Source organism: Spermophilus citellus (assembly GCF_964194105.1).
Source record: "Spermophilus citellus genome assembly, chromosome: 6".
NCBI lineage: Eukaryota > Metazoa > Chordata > Mammalia > Rodentia > Sciuridae > Spermophilus > Spermophilus citellus.
In genome coordinates, this window is record NC_138187.1 from 116646936 (window position 1) to 116662463 (window position 15528).

The following is a 15528-nucleotide window of genomic DNA, read 5'->3' on the forward strand; positions in this document are numbered from 1 at the left end:
CCAACGTCTGGAAAACACTTTTTTTGTTTTGATGACAACGCTGTATGAAATTGTTATTTCATGTATTTTGCCTATTCATTGTAGGGGGGTAAGTGTACTACTCTTTGTTAGATAAAAATAGCTTTTTTGGTGGTACTACTTGGAATTGAACCTGAGGCCTCATGCAAGCTAGGGTTAGGTTTAGAAGTTTTGATACACAAGTTGAAAACCTGAATCACATCAGGAAGCTGCTTCTGCTATCCACTCATTTTTTTTTTTATAGTCCACAAATCCTACTTCTAATATCTTGTTGGCACATCTGTTGAAATACCTCTCAAATATACCCTTCTCTACATTTTTCAACCTTGGGTTGGCCATTCATCTATGCTATTTTAGATATTTTACTGCTAATAACCTCTGAAAAGATCTTCTTGGTTTGTCTTCAACCCAGCATATAAATCTGTTATAGATTTTTTTAAAAACCTACTATTTCCTCAGAACTTAGAATCTGATATATATGTTCATACTTAAAAAAAAAAACAACACCTTGCTGAATTAACGAATTACTCTTCTTTAACAATGATGTATTAGAAAATTTAGCAAATCTCATTGCTCCCCGCTAACCATATATCAAGTCAGTGAAGTTGAATGAGGCTACAAATCGGTGCTTTGTATGATCTGTTAATCGACCCATGAGAAGCCTGCTGCCACCCAGAAAATGTGGTTCATTTCTAACATGTGTCTGAAAACTCTCACTACCTTCGAGCCTTTTCTTGCATGTGTCTTCCATCTGTAGGGTCTTTTCCATTCTAACTCTGAAAAGGCTTTCCTTTCTGGTATCCATACAGACCCTATTCTTTTCTGAATTTCCACAGCACCTGTTGTCTGTATTTGTCTCAGCACTTTCATAGTTCTCTATTTGAGTGGGTTTTTTTTTTTTTCGGTTGTGTACATTTACATTTTGTCTTCTCAAATGGATGAAAATCTTGGAGAGGTAGGAACCTTTTCTTACAATTCCTTTACACATCTTAAATAGAGATTTTAAAAATGAAGGCAGAAATCTTGATTAGTTTTACACAGGGTGACAGAATTTCTTACAATAAATTGGCACCTAACTTATCATGTTGCATTTGTTGTTCACATGTGCAATGGTAGTTCCGATAAAAAGCACCTCATAATAAAGCCTTTTGAATTTAAAATTAAATTCTATTTTACAGAATATTATTGGGTCAATGTTCTGGAGTATATTTCATCTTATTATTTTTATTTAACAAATAAAATACTGTGCCCTCAGTTTCTACAAAATAATTAATTTAACATAAGGGATGTCATATCAAATAGTAGTTCCATAGAAGCCAAGAAAATCCTGGTATCACATAGCCAGTTAATATACACTGGTATTTATAATGAAAACATTCAAAATTCCTCTAAGTCTTCAAAAATTATTTATGTTGTTACGAACACATAAAATGGAAATCTAAAGTAAATATCAAGATTTCATTTTTAGTTCAAACAATAGTGAAGTAAAATTTCCTTTCACAAAACATAAGAGTTGGCCTGAGTGAGAAAATGTAAAAAATGTCAGTTTCTACCTGATGGAAAATGCCTGAGGTCTATCTGTTTTTTGAAAAGTATTTCAATGAAAGGAATTCTTATTAAAAAAATTAATGACGTCTTGAAAACCTACATAATTTTACTCCTTGCCAAGTAAATTTAGAACACATCAAATAAACTCCCTCTATAAAATATTTTTGTCCTAGTAAACAGGGAATTCACATTCTGATAAAGAGCCAAAGACAAGTGCTTTATTATGAGAACTGTTCAAGTAAAATTTCAGTGTGCACCAGTGAAAGTGAAGAAAGGACTGCATCGCTCGTTCTGAAGGACACTGGAGTATAAAGGGGCTACACAGTTTTGTTTTGCTTTTTCAAACATCACCCTTTGCTAAGGCAAAAATACACTTCATTTTTGAACAGAACTATTACAGAAGAAAGCTACATCACAGTACAGTACAGAATGTAAAATTCATCTTCGTCTGGAAGCCATTACGAAATGGCACATCACCTACACTTAGAGCTTTCCAGTGTAGGTTAGAACTACAGCATTTATCACAGCTTTATTTCTCTTTGATAAAATCTGAATACACTTTCTATTTCTCAAGAGTGTGCAGATGGGGCCCATATGTTGATATTACAGTAATTACAACATTAAATAACATTGCACAGTCAACCTCCAAGGCTAATTCAGTATAAAATAACAAGTATTAAAAGGTACCTTTACTAGTGGTTTTACATTGTATACATCACTAATTATGAAAGAAAAGTAGGCAAATGCCAATTACAAAGCTGCACATTATAGGCATAATGAAGAAGAATAAATACAAGAAATCTGGCAAAATACTGAAATCAAATGGGTTACGTGGGAACAAACTGAACAGCCACATAAGCGTAAATCATTGATAAACTGTCATAAATAGTATGTTTTGCTCACAAGTCTTTTAAGTACTTACAGAGATTATAGAGGCAGGGGTGCATGGTGGATGAAGAGGATGGGAAGAGAATGAAGCGAATGTTCCCAATGCCAGTTAATTCCTGAGGTGGCATTATTTCTTAACTGATGCATTGATCAACACTGTAAAGACGAGTTTGTGCTATGAAACAGTCCCAATATTATTACATTTCTGCAATTATATTGCAGTATTCTGAAGGCAGCTGACCTAAGTGACAATTTACATTATAATAGTCAGTTGAAGTATTGATTCATTTCAATTTTGCTGCTATAATTAGCAGTGGGACAGAAAACACTTCAAAGTTCAAAAGAAACTTGGAATAGATTTAATTTTCCCCAGTACTTCCTAGCTCAAGCCAAAGCTATTATTTATTTTCACGTACTTTATTTTAAAAACTCTAAGTGCTGACACTGTAAACATTTCGTATCTTCTTAACTAAACCTTGTTTGATAACAAGGCTAAGAGCAAAGATAAGCAGGAATAATTCTGTGTATAATAAAGCTGATCAGCTTCTGATTTAATTTTCAATATGATTTTAAAATAATTTTTAAAAGTCCATGCTACAATTGTAAAGACTACTTTTGTGCACTTTTAATCCTGGACACAATTTTCAAAATTGCACGACGGAGGTAAGAATTTAAAAAACCCACCAAAATGTAAATAACAGGGAAAAAACATTTTCAACTCAAAGCATCAAATGTACATTTATGTGCAGAAATCTAGACAACTATACAAGTTTTTAAGCAATCATATTTTATTATACAACTCTATGAACAAAAAATGAACAGAAATACACAATATACTTACCTGTACATGTGAACCTACTTTTTAAGCTACAGATTTATTATAGTTCATACTGACTTTAATTTTACAGTTCATAACTATGTATAACCTTATTGCATTAAGGGCAAATTCTACATGGGTAGATTCACAGGTGGACCACATTAGGCATTACCAGTACATTCAAAAACTGTACCTCATTTATGAATGTATATTCCCTGATCCTGTAAATTTGGATTTCTTTACAGCTTAAGCTCATTTGCTATTTTGGATGCAATGTTCTTGAAGGCAATAGAAGTCCCCGATATTCGCTTGAAACGAACCCCATTAAGTGACAGACGTGGCAGTTTGCAGACTTCCATCTCCCACTGCACGAGGCTATCCTGTCTAGCATCTCCATGGACACAGAAAAGCAAAAACCTCTCTTTTTGTTCATAATCACAGTTATTTGCATCTAACACTTTTCGGATTTCTCTCATCATGTCATTAGGGTCCATTGAACTAGTGGTCTTCATACTCCATGTGAACCGCAAAGAACGCGGCTTGGAATCTTTACCCTCTTCCTTGTCTCTTTCTTTTGCTTCCCCTGATGTACTTCTGGAAGCAGAGGGCAAAGGGAAAGAATGAAAACAGAATTCCATTCAGCAAAGAAATCAATACATAGATAAAAATATGAGTGATCACAACTTAGTGCCTAATAAAGCTATTCAACTTGTAGGTAGATAGAAAGATTCATGTTATCTCGCTACTACTAGAGCAGACCTGTGGATGTCATCTGTTTTGACTTTCAGCATCACTCATCTAACATAGCACATTTTCTTAAATACATTTGTTTTTGGGAAACAAATTTGCAGCTTAAAATGAAGAACTGGTTTTTTTTTCAGTTTTCTTCCACATTTCTCTGTTCAAGTTTGCAAAAATAGATTCTCTATCTTCTACACACACACACACACACACACCAGGAACCGCTAGCAGGCACCATTCTGCTTATAAACATATTTTTGAAACATAAAGAAAAATGTCCTCTTTTTCTGTCCTTTTTGAGTAGGAGGAATGTAATGACTATAGAGGAAAAGAGAATTATTTACACCTGGTAATGTTGAGAAAGAATGTTGTATTGTGTATTGTAATTATGTAAAGATGTCACATAGTATACTTCTTGAAATTCTCCAATGTTTTCCCATTTCACTAAAGACAACCTTCAAATCATCTACAAGACTGCTTTTATTTTCATCTCTTTCTTTTTCCTGAGGATTGAACCCAGGGGCATACTGCCACTGAGCTGCAGCCTTTTTATTTTTTATTTTGAGACAGGGTCCCACCAAGTGCCCGAGACTAGCCTCAAACTTGTAATCCTCCGTCCCAAGCCTCCTGAGTCACTGAGATTATAAGTGTGAGTCACTACACAGGGCCCACCCCCTCACCTCTTATTATTTCCACCTTGCTCACTTTAATGAGGCCATTTTGTCTCCATGCTATTCTTCGAACACACTGGGTATCTTCTTGTCTCCAGGTTTTTACACAGTTCCCCAGATAGCTGCATGGCTAATTCCCTTACATTTTCCAAATCTTACTATACCCTGACTTCGGCATGACAAACGCCCCTATCCTACTCTATTTTCTCTACAATGCTTGTCACATTCAAATATACTATTTAACCTATTAATTAGGTTAACATACATTTAAATCTACCACTAGATTGTAAGCTCCAAGAGGGCCAGGAATTTTGTCTATTTCATTCACTGACATACCTCAGGCACCTAGAACTATGCTGGTATGTAATTAAGACATTATTTGTTACATTAATCTACCTCACTGAATTCTGCTTATGGAGGTACCTCACAAATAACATAGAACCAGAAAAATCTATTTCAAATAACCATAGGGAAGTAAAACTAGTAGACTGTTCATTAATACCAGGTAATTTATCAATTATCCAAATACAGATGTTCATTAATACCAGGTAATTAATTTATCAATTATCCAAATACAGACAAATGTTACAACTTTAACTTGTTAACCTATCTCACTAATCTGTGATTTAAGGAAAAAACTGCATACTCTGAAATAAGTTAATAATCTACTATATAAATATTTTCTATTTATATATTTATATCAATACTGATATATATGTATATATCACCTTTATACAATTATTTATATACACATATACATTGTGCCTCTCATTTCTATATATTTGAGTCCCCAAATTTTGCTAACTATGCAAACTTGAGAAAATAAGGAAAAAGGTAGAGAAAATAAATAAATTTCCAAGTACTGTTAAATAGGCATGGAAAGTATTTATTTCACATCTCTACCTCCCTTTCTTTGCTTACTGAATCTAAGCCATTGCATCATAGCCTCTTTGGATTGGCAGAGCCAACCAGAGTCCTCTATTAGCATCACATGCCTAATTCCAGTGGTGGACTCACTGTACTAGAAATGGAAGGGGCCTGCCAGATCGCTTCATTGGGCACTCATTTTAAAAACACAACTGATGCCTAGAAAACATAATTTTCTAAGGTCATAGAACTACTGAGTTGAAAGCTGACGAGTAAAAATTAGGTGTCTTATTCCTCCAGATGATGATATGGTGACCTTAGGAACAATAGAGAGATACAAGTTATTTTTCTGCTTGTGTCTTACAGGCATTATCACTGATAATATTAGTTGTTGAAAGCTCTTGATAGTGCCCAGAACAACAGCTAACATTTACTGAGGACTTTGTAGGTGTAGGAGCTGTTCTATGTGTCTGCCATGTATTATTCACTAATTTACGCCTCAAAACAATCCTATGAGGCAGTCAGGATGAGGAGATAGAGGCATGAAGCACTAAAGTAACTTCTCCAAAGTCACACAAATAGGTCAGTTGTAGAACACAGCTCAAACCTTCATGGCCTAGCTCAAGAGCCTGTGCTTCTAGTTACGGTACCACACCATCTCTCTGAAATGAAGGAGCCTCATTAGGACTGAGGGAGTCCCGCCTATGACCTTGCTATTTCCTCATTTGTAAAAAGGGTATTTTTAACCTGGTTGTTGTGAGGGTTAAATGACCAGCAAGCACCTTATAGGTAGTAGGTACTCAATTGAATATTTCTTCAAAAATAATAAAACAAAACCCAATAATAATAAAGAAAAGGAATTGTGAAAAGGGCTTTGTAAACAAACATTTATAAAAGATTAGTTGTTAAATTCTTATGTTAAATTAGCAGTCATACTAAAATGATAAAAGTGCATGTAGATTAATTAGAATATTATTAGTAGCCACTTGTGACACCACACACTACTCAATGTCTTGATGAAAAACTTAATAGAAATGTGGTATGAGATTCAAGCAAGGGGCCGAAAACAAAAGTACTCCATGTTTATTTAATAGGTAGAAAAAAGTTAAAAATATTGATTTTGCTCCCTACCATGGGGACTCAGGTACCTACCTCTACAAAGAAGCAGGTCAATGATTATTACTAAACATAAATACAGCATAGTTTGTAAAGAATACTGCATGGTAAACATTAAGTTTTTCTAAAGCTCATTATGTTTCATATTTCAAATGCTTTGAACAAAAGTCAAAATTAAATCAGAGGCCCATGTTGAGCTGCTCAAAATTATTTCTAAATAAAGCCAGCTTTGAGAGTTATTCTGTATTCCATAATGTTTGTGTATTCTCAAAATAACTTAATGCCTTAATTTTTCAAAATTTTCACTTATTAAATATGAATATACAGACTAACTTATCTGTAATGTGATTCTCAGACCACCATCCACAAGGCCTGGAAATTTGTTTGAAATGCAAATGCTCAGATATCCCTTACCTTTCACTGAATCAGAAACCCTGGGCATAGGGCCAACACATTAAAAAAAAAAAAAAACACAAAACATCAAATCCTCCCTATAATTCTGACTGTGCTCAAGTTTGAGACCCATTGCCAAAATGGACATCCAAGTAGTATTAAAGGTCAAAACCCCCATAAAGTATGGCAGGAGAGAGTTTTAAAATGTGGCCTAAAACTGAGCACTCACCTAAAATACACATTAATGTCAAATCTTCCTACATATTACCAATATACTGGTATTTGTGTGATTTGACTTAGGCTAATTTAGTTACACCACAATAGAGAAATAGAGGAAAAAAAGCAGTTCCTTTTAACCTATTAATTTTTCTGCCATGAAATATCTGATAGGATAAAAGGCTATTTCTTCACCAAGTATACAATTCAAAACAATTTCTGGAAAACACAAACTTAAAATTGATGTAACTTAATTAAATGCTAGGCAACATTAGGAAAACCCACCCCAATATAAAAATTTACAATATACATACTATCTATTTATTAGTTCTATTCATGATTATTAAATGCTGAAAGTATTTCGAATATCTGCTTCCATTCACAGGGACCTAGCAGCGAAGTATTAATAGTGGCTCCTCACCTTGAGGTGTCGGTTCTGCCACTGGCTTCGCCTTCACTTGGATCCCTCAAAACAAAGTGAAGGTTGAGATTTAATGATAAAATTGAGAAATATATCAGAAATCCTACATCTAAAATTATTTTAAAATTAACTTGTTGAGCAAACTTCTATCATAACAGTTTTCTATTATGAGGCAGTCTAATGCTGTTGCTCACGTTTTTCATTATAATTGCATGTTGCCATCATTTATTGAGCGTCTACTGGGTATTGTTCAAGAGGAGATACTAGGTGAAAGCTTAGGAGCTTAGGAGGTTTTTTTTGTTTTGTTTTGTTTTAACATGATCTTCCAATTCCGAGACATAATTTTAATCATAATTTATCTTTTAGTTTAGCAAAATCTAAAGGTAAGACTATTTAATAATTACTAGTAGAAAGATTTAACTTCATATTTTTTATTACATACAATTCTAGTAGTCGCTCAATTGAGAAAAAGAATTAGCTTTGCAGTTAGTAAACATATATTTCTAAAAATAAATACCAATTTTAAATAAGCAATCAACTTCACAAGTTATATTAACAATTCATGCACAGCAAGTCAATAGCCTATTGAAACAAGTGAGTCTAAAAACAGGGATTCAACCTTAAACAAAAACACTGATCTTACCTGAATATCCATTTGTGAAATAAAACCAGGAAAACACTACTAATTGTCCTTATGTAGAAGGTTATTAATATTTTTGAAGTCTCCCAAAATTTAGACCATTTTGTCATTTTCAAAAGTAATTCAATATCTACACAGGAGTATCAAGTTACAAACCAGTTCAAAAATATTAAGAGATGGCCTGTGATAGAGAGCAAAGTACTCTGAAGTAGCTGGGAAAGCTCATCAACTTGAACCTGTAAGTTAAGGTTGTCTTAATGTTTTAACCATTCCAGACACATTGACATTATTTATGAAAAGTGAAGCAACAGGAACAAAATCAGTGCCACTCTCCCATTCCCTGAATTAAAACCAGCTCTGCTGAAATGGTTATTAGAAATATGAGTATCTCATACTTTGAAGGACCTTAAGGCTTTTCTCGACAAACATATTGCATAAAAAACATTTTTCTGTCAGAACTGAAAAGAATAATAAACTGTATTCTCACATTAAAAAATTTCTTCTATTTCTATTTTAAATAACTAGTATTTTCATTGGAAAGTTTAATAAAAATCCAATACCCATGGGAAGAATGGAGGAATTTTGGATTGGGCAAAGGGGAGGGAGGGGAGAGGTTATGGGAGTAGGAAAGATGGTGGAATGAGATGGACATCATTACCCTAGGTACATTTATGATTGCACAAATGGTGCATCTCTACATAAGTATGACCAGAGAACTGAAATGTAGCAATCCATTTGTGCACGATGAATTCAAATGCAATTCTGCTGTCATGTGCAACTAAGTAGAACAAATAATAATAATAATAATAATAATAATAATAATAATAGAAAAAATCCAATACCATTTCTACAAATCTATTTTCATTATAACAAACTGAAATAAAAGAATTCTGGGCATGCTGAAAATGAAAAGTACATTTTCAGTTACATATAGATGTACTGATATACTACAAAGAAGGGTAGTGCTCTAATTTGGCAAATACGTAATGCTATTGATCTCTGAGGTGAAGACAAAATGACTTTACTAAAAGGGACACAGGTATCACTGGACTTTTCTGAATGTTTTGCATTTTAATTCACTCTTAAGACACTTACCCTACTGTGGCTAAACTTTAAGCATTAGGAATGAAATTTCCTTTAGGCCCTACTTCCTCTGTTACCATGAGTCGAAGTAGCAATTGGCTCCTATCCTGTCCTGCCTACTTGCCAGTAGGAACACTGGAAGAACTTTTGCTACTTGACAACTGTTTCACACAGCCCAGGGAGTCTGCTCTAAGTAGCCCTGGTGGGAGGCAGATAGTGATACAGAAGGTGTGGCTGGCTGTAAGATCACACGCAGCATAGTATGACTCCCCAACACCTAAAACTTAAAAAACAATTACCTTATACATGGCAACATATACACAACTGAACAGAACCCTGTATAAGAATGAGCTATGGTTAGAAAATCATAAAGTTTGGTGCAGAAAAAGCAAGCCATGTGGATATTGGGGGCAGAGGTTTCTAGGCAGAATGAATAGCAAGTACTAACTCCTGGATCAGGTACGCCTATGGTGCCCAAGGATAGACAGGGTCCTACATGGCAGGTGTGCAACTAGCAAGGTGAAGAATGAAAGAGGAGGTCTGAAATATGAAAAGAGCCAGCAAAGGAGCCTGGGAGGGAGAGTTAGTTTCTGAGGTAGAAGAAAATTAGAGCCAAGTGAGGAAAATGTTTCAACTGTGTGGAATGTTGCAGAAAGTAAGCTGCTTTCAGGAAGGCAGGGACCATACCTGTCTCCTAAGTGCTGTACCAACTGCACCTAATAAAGTGCCTAGCACATGGTAGATTTTCAAATATGTGCTAAATAACAATATGGCAATCCTTTTTCTGAAACCCCCAACAGACCTTCTCCTAAGGCACTTTCTTGACATTCTGTCACCTGACTTCTTGTCCATAGTACTTTCCATTACATTTTATCCAGAATCTAAAATTTTTCTTGCAAGGTAAAGAGAAATGTTTTGAACAATGCTTAATAGCAATTAAGCATTAAACTCAAAAAAACCTATTTTTTTCTATACTTTAAAATCAATCCAGGTTTAACCATGAGAAGGTTCTGGCTTCTAAAAATAGCTTAAGTAGCTAGTTATATTCCAAAAGCAGTTAACATTGTCCTCTAACTTTCCTGCTGACTCTATCCTGAGCCTCGGTCTTTCTCTAGCAAAGTGTTATGCTGCATAGTAATTGCCCAAATAGCATAAAATAATTGACTGATATAGTCAGAAATTGTGATGCATTTGAGGACTTAAAGTTTTAAATTCAACTGTGTGATCCTGGGCAAGTGGATCTATGAGCTGAGTCCAATAAATAGCTCCACAACAAGGTAGGAGACTCAAGATGATTCTTCTCTTTCCCACACCCACTCTGAAATCCTAGGAACACTAACAACATTGAAAATTAATATCCTTTAAAGGAAGCATAATAATTTCATACCTATTATTTAACGAACAGTTGAATTAGCTATATTGAAGGAGCCCCTAGACAGAAACAATGGTACCTTCCTCTGTACTCTTTTAGCACCTTGCACATACTTTTTCTATCCCACATTCTGCTTCATATCATGACTAGTTGTTTACATGTCTGCTTCTTCCAAGACTTAAGTGTATGGAGAAAAAAAGATGTCATCACAATTCTCTTTAAATCCTGCTCTGTACCAAGCACAGTGCTTTATACATAATGGGCCTAAGTAGGCATTTAGTGGTAATGGTAATGGTCAAATTTATATCAGCCTGTATATGTTCAGCAACCTGTATAATTGGTGTGCATTGTACACATATGCTTGCTTTTTGAAAAAAAAGTTTAACTGTACTATTTTATTATGCATGCATTTATTTTGTGTTTACTATATTTTGATGTGATGTTAAGATTTTATGAGGTTAAATTACATAAGAAATTTGTGATTCCAGCATTTAGTATTTTTATAAAAAAAAGATAAACTACATATTATATATTAGTGAGCAACTGAAAAGTACTTTTAAGGGTTGGGGATGTGGCTCAGTGGTAAAGCACTTGCCTAGCATGTGTGAGGCCCTGAGTTCAATCCTCAGAATCAACAACAACAACAAAAAAAAAAGAGTTAAAAAAAAGTATTTTTAAGATAAAAAATATTATTTGAAGGATACACATCAGCTCACAATTGATTCCTTTTTCTAAATTGAAAGCCTTTTAAATAAGAAACACTCTTATGTTAAAATGTACATTTTCAATCTCAAGTTTTTGATTTTTCTACCCTATTTGATAGAAGTTTTAAATCCTCATTTTGTCCATCTTTTCTTTTTCTTTCTTAAGGAAAAAGCCTTTATGTCTTCCTGAAGTTTTTCTTCCAACTTCTATAAAAGAGCAGCTCTAATGAAATGTCATAAAACCATTCTGGAAAAAAAAAAATCACTGAAAAGATCAATGAAAAAACCAAGTTTATTCATGATTCCTACGGGAAACAAAACATGACAGTACATTGGTACTGACCTGCGAACGAATTTGGATGTGATTTTGCTTATTATACCAGTGGACGTTCCCCTTCTGGCATGTGCAAAAGCACCCGTTTCATGGGATGGCGAAGCAGGTGGCCCATTATAAGCAGCACTGCGACGCTCCCGGAGCTGCTCCCCATGGAAAGTGCTTCGGCTTGAACTCCCTCGGGGAAAGCGGGTCCGGTCTGGAGTGGTGGCACTAATACTGTGAGCAGATGGGGAAGCAGCAGGCACTCTTTGGGTTGTACTGTTGGAACAAATTAAGATGTATTATTCAGAATAATGACAGGGAATGCTTTTACTTAGCTAAAAACTGAAAAAATAAAAATGGCTATGGCTACTTCTTTTTGCTCAATTTTATGTATTCACTGTTGAGATGTGATAAATGGGTTAACTGTATTTACTATGGCTTTGCAGAGTGAAATCAACACATTTATAAAATTAAAACTACTGAAACACAAAGACAAATGCCTTTTTGTATCAGGAATGCCCAACCAGGGTTCTGCATTTACATATGTATGTATGTATGTATGTATGTATGTATATGTATATGTGTGTGTGTATGTGTGTGTGTGTGTGTGTGTGTGTGTGTGTGTGTGTGTATATTTAAACTTTGTGATCTAAATATTTGAAATCCAATATCCAAAACTCTTCTGGTCCCAAGAATTTCAGATAAGGAATACTCAGTTTGTACTCTTAATCTACTTGGAAATGTAGAACATGAATTTTATTGTTTATTAAAAAGCCTTTGAACAAAATCATTTCCTATTTCTAATGTAGGTGTAAGTGATAGCATAATGCTATATGGCACTATCAGCATGACTAACAAAACCTAATTACCAAAGGGTTAAAATATTCAGGTGTTCTGAATTCGAGAAATTCTAAAACAGATAAAAACTAGAAAAACAGACACCTAATTTTAATTTTAGTTTATACCTGACAGTTCTCTGAGTTAATTTGTTTCATTAATACAAGAGTAAGTAAGGGCTGGGGTCGTGGCTCAGTGGTAGAGTACTTGCTAGCATGTATGAGGCACTGGGTTCAATTCTCAGCACCACATTAAGTAAATAAAAAAAAAAATAAAGATATTGTGTCCAACTACAACTAAAAAAAAAAAGAGCAAGTAACTGGTAGGAGCTAGTTATTACTCTTTATCTAATTGTTTTTTTTGGAGGGGGGGCATCGGGGAAATGGGGGGCGGTGTTTAAATAGCAAAAAACTCAATTTACTTAAATGATAAATTAGGCAGCATTATTTTACTTCATGGATGGGTTTAAAATAAAGTACTTTTAAGAAAATTCCTCTAGAAAATGATTTAAATTATATAGCAACATTTCTGATAATAGCTAAAGTACATAGTAAGCATGTTACAATTAGACTTTTCCTCCACCATAGTGAGTCTTTCCAGAAAACTGTCCTGTGATGGTGACTATAATATATTTTCAAATGGCTCTATATTTTGTAAAACAACAAAGAAGATAAAATGTGATCAAGATATTACCCAGGCCGGTAAGCTTCAGAGCCATCTTTAATGGTTGGCAGTGTGACTTTAATAGGATGACCAGAAGTGGACATAGACTTCTGGTGGCGGGGTCGGGCTGAGGCAACAGCAGAGGCCACAGCAGAGCCGGTGGAAGATATGCTACTTGCAGACATCTCTGTAAGGCTTTCAACATGAAATGGTTGAGAAGACCATGGAAATGGAGAAAAAGAAAAAGTGCACTTTATTAAAATTTAAAAACAGGTTTTGAAAAGTCTAAATTGACTAACATTTTTCATGACTGAAACACTTGAAAGAAACTAACATTAGTGGTATTACTAGTAACTAATGGAACAATATTCTTGTTAAAAGTATATAGGGAGAATTTATCTTTCACTGAAAAGATTTCACATACTCTTACTCTATACATGTGAACCTGAGAAGGTATGAAATGATTTTTGTGTATTTGTATCACTTTTAGATAAAATGATTATGATTAAAGGTGTTTTTCACTTCTTCCAAATTACAACTTTGTGTGATGTGTTGCTGTGGGGTGCACTATACTAAATTATTCATAAAAGAAGGCTTAATTATACCAAAACCACTATCACTGGAAATATCATCAAAATACTTTTAGCTCATATCATGAATCAACAGGTTAACTGTGTAGACTTAGGGCCTGTACATTAGTATAGGAAAAATAATAAATCATTAATCTATTTCCAACTGTCTATCCTAAATCATCTTATGTCCAAGGAAGATACATTTCTTTTCATGTCTTACATTAACACTTACTTCACATGCCTATTCATTGAGAAGAAACAAATGTGAGAATTTTTTCTGTCCACTCCACTGAAATGACTAGAGGTAGAACTAAAAACAGAATTTAGTTTAAGTAGCAAAAGATTCCATACCTTTTTGAGCTACTTTAATAAGGAATCTTCCTACTCATGATAAATGAAGTTAATTTCTTAAAATAATAAAAATACAATTCATCATATTTTACATAAAACACTAAGAATTTCATGGTTTTGACTAATCAGTTGGGATGGCCACATTTTCTTTAGATGAAGTAAAGTAAAGTAAACCCTTATTTTTTGGATAATAATGATGGCTTGGTGGGAAGGAGAAAGGGAAGGAGGGAAGAAGGAAGCAGTAGCTGCCCAAGAGGATAAGATTCAAATTATGAGGAACAGATTAGGAGCAGATGATCTGCTTTGTTACAGGGAAATATCTACTATCATATATTATCTGGAAATTCATATGTTTTGAGATTTATCTCCTGCTTTCCCTAAATATTTTCTTGTTATAAAAGGGAGATGTCTTAGTAAGAATGCTTGGTTATAATCTTACTATTTTGTATTCCTTTCCTGTTGATGTGTTTATTTATGGGTACTTCAGCAAAAGCACTATGAAAATAGTGACAAAAATATTACTACTTGGCATTATGACACTTACCTGCTGTCCTTTCCATTCTGCAATGCTGTGTATCGATCTGTGGTCCTCTCACAGACGTATGTATTCCTTCTTGCCATGCTACCTCCAGAATACACATTGTTCTTTAAGAAGGAATAAAAGTGATTTTAAAATTATAACTGTATTTGTGGAAAGTCAAAGAAATATATTTAATCTTCTAAGGATTTGAAAAAATTCATATTAGAGTTGTAACTCCTTAGAATTTTATATTAACATGCTCTATCTCCTCTCCCTCTCTTCTTCTCTCTCATAGTTGGATTTTTGGAGAGAAGGCAAAGTGCTAAAAGCAAATTTATCACAATTGCAATCCTACAGCAGCAGTGAGCAGTCATTTGGAAGCAACAAAAGGCTGGGTTTTTATTCACTCCCTCTTTTGTGAGCTGGTGTTGGGGAGAGGGCAGAGTATCGGTACAGGCAGCTCCAAGTAACTAGGAGTGCTATCTCCCCACTAAATCTCAAGGAACCTGTGTAGTAAAGACGGCATGCCTTCCATGCCTTCACTTGCAGCCTCATCTACCCCCAGCCAATGGTACCAGCAAGGAGAATAAAGCTCCAGATTAAAGGCACTCTTCACAGAGGCTGCCATCAGAGAGGGTCAGTGTCATACTTTGAGGATATTTCCTTTGGTCTCAGGTTTTAGCCAGGAGGCAGGCCAAGCCAAAGGAAGAAAAAAAAAATAAGCAAAGAGAAGATGGCGGCGAAGGGAGTGCATCACCCCAGTGCGCCGCG

At 34.6% G+C, this 15528-nt stretch overlaps 1 protein-coding gene across 4 annotated transcripts in view; it reads right to left on the reverse strand.

The window, feature by feature from the left end:
• Positions 1 to 1737: 1737 nt before the first annotated feature.
• The window catches only part of MARK1 (microtubule affinity regulating kinase 1), a 137776-nt gene continuing 123985 nt past the window's right edge, over positions 1738 to 15528 (reverse strand). For 2 of the 4 annotated variants that reach the window (XM_081299136.1, XM_081299135.1), the window contains 5 exons: positions 14782 to 14882; positions 13345 to 13509; positions 11839 to 12090; positions 7697 to 7741; positions 1738 to 3865 (listed from right to left, as the gene is read on the reverse strand). In XM_081299136.1, coding sequence (XP_081155262.1) covers positions 3511 to 3865; positions 7697 to 7741; positions 11839 to 12090; positions 13345 to 13509; positions 14782 to 14882 — 918 coding nt within the window. In that variant the 3' untranslated portion in view covers positions 1738 to 3510. The remainder of the gene's footprint in view (positions 3866 to 7696; positions 7742 to 11838; positions 12091 to 13344; positions 13510 to 14781; positions 14883 to 15528) is intronic. The other 2 variants (XM_081299131.1, XM_081299134.1) reach the window with 2 other exon arrangements.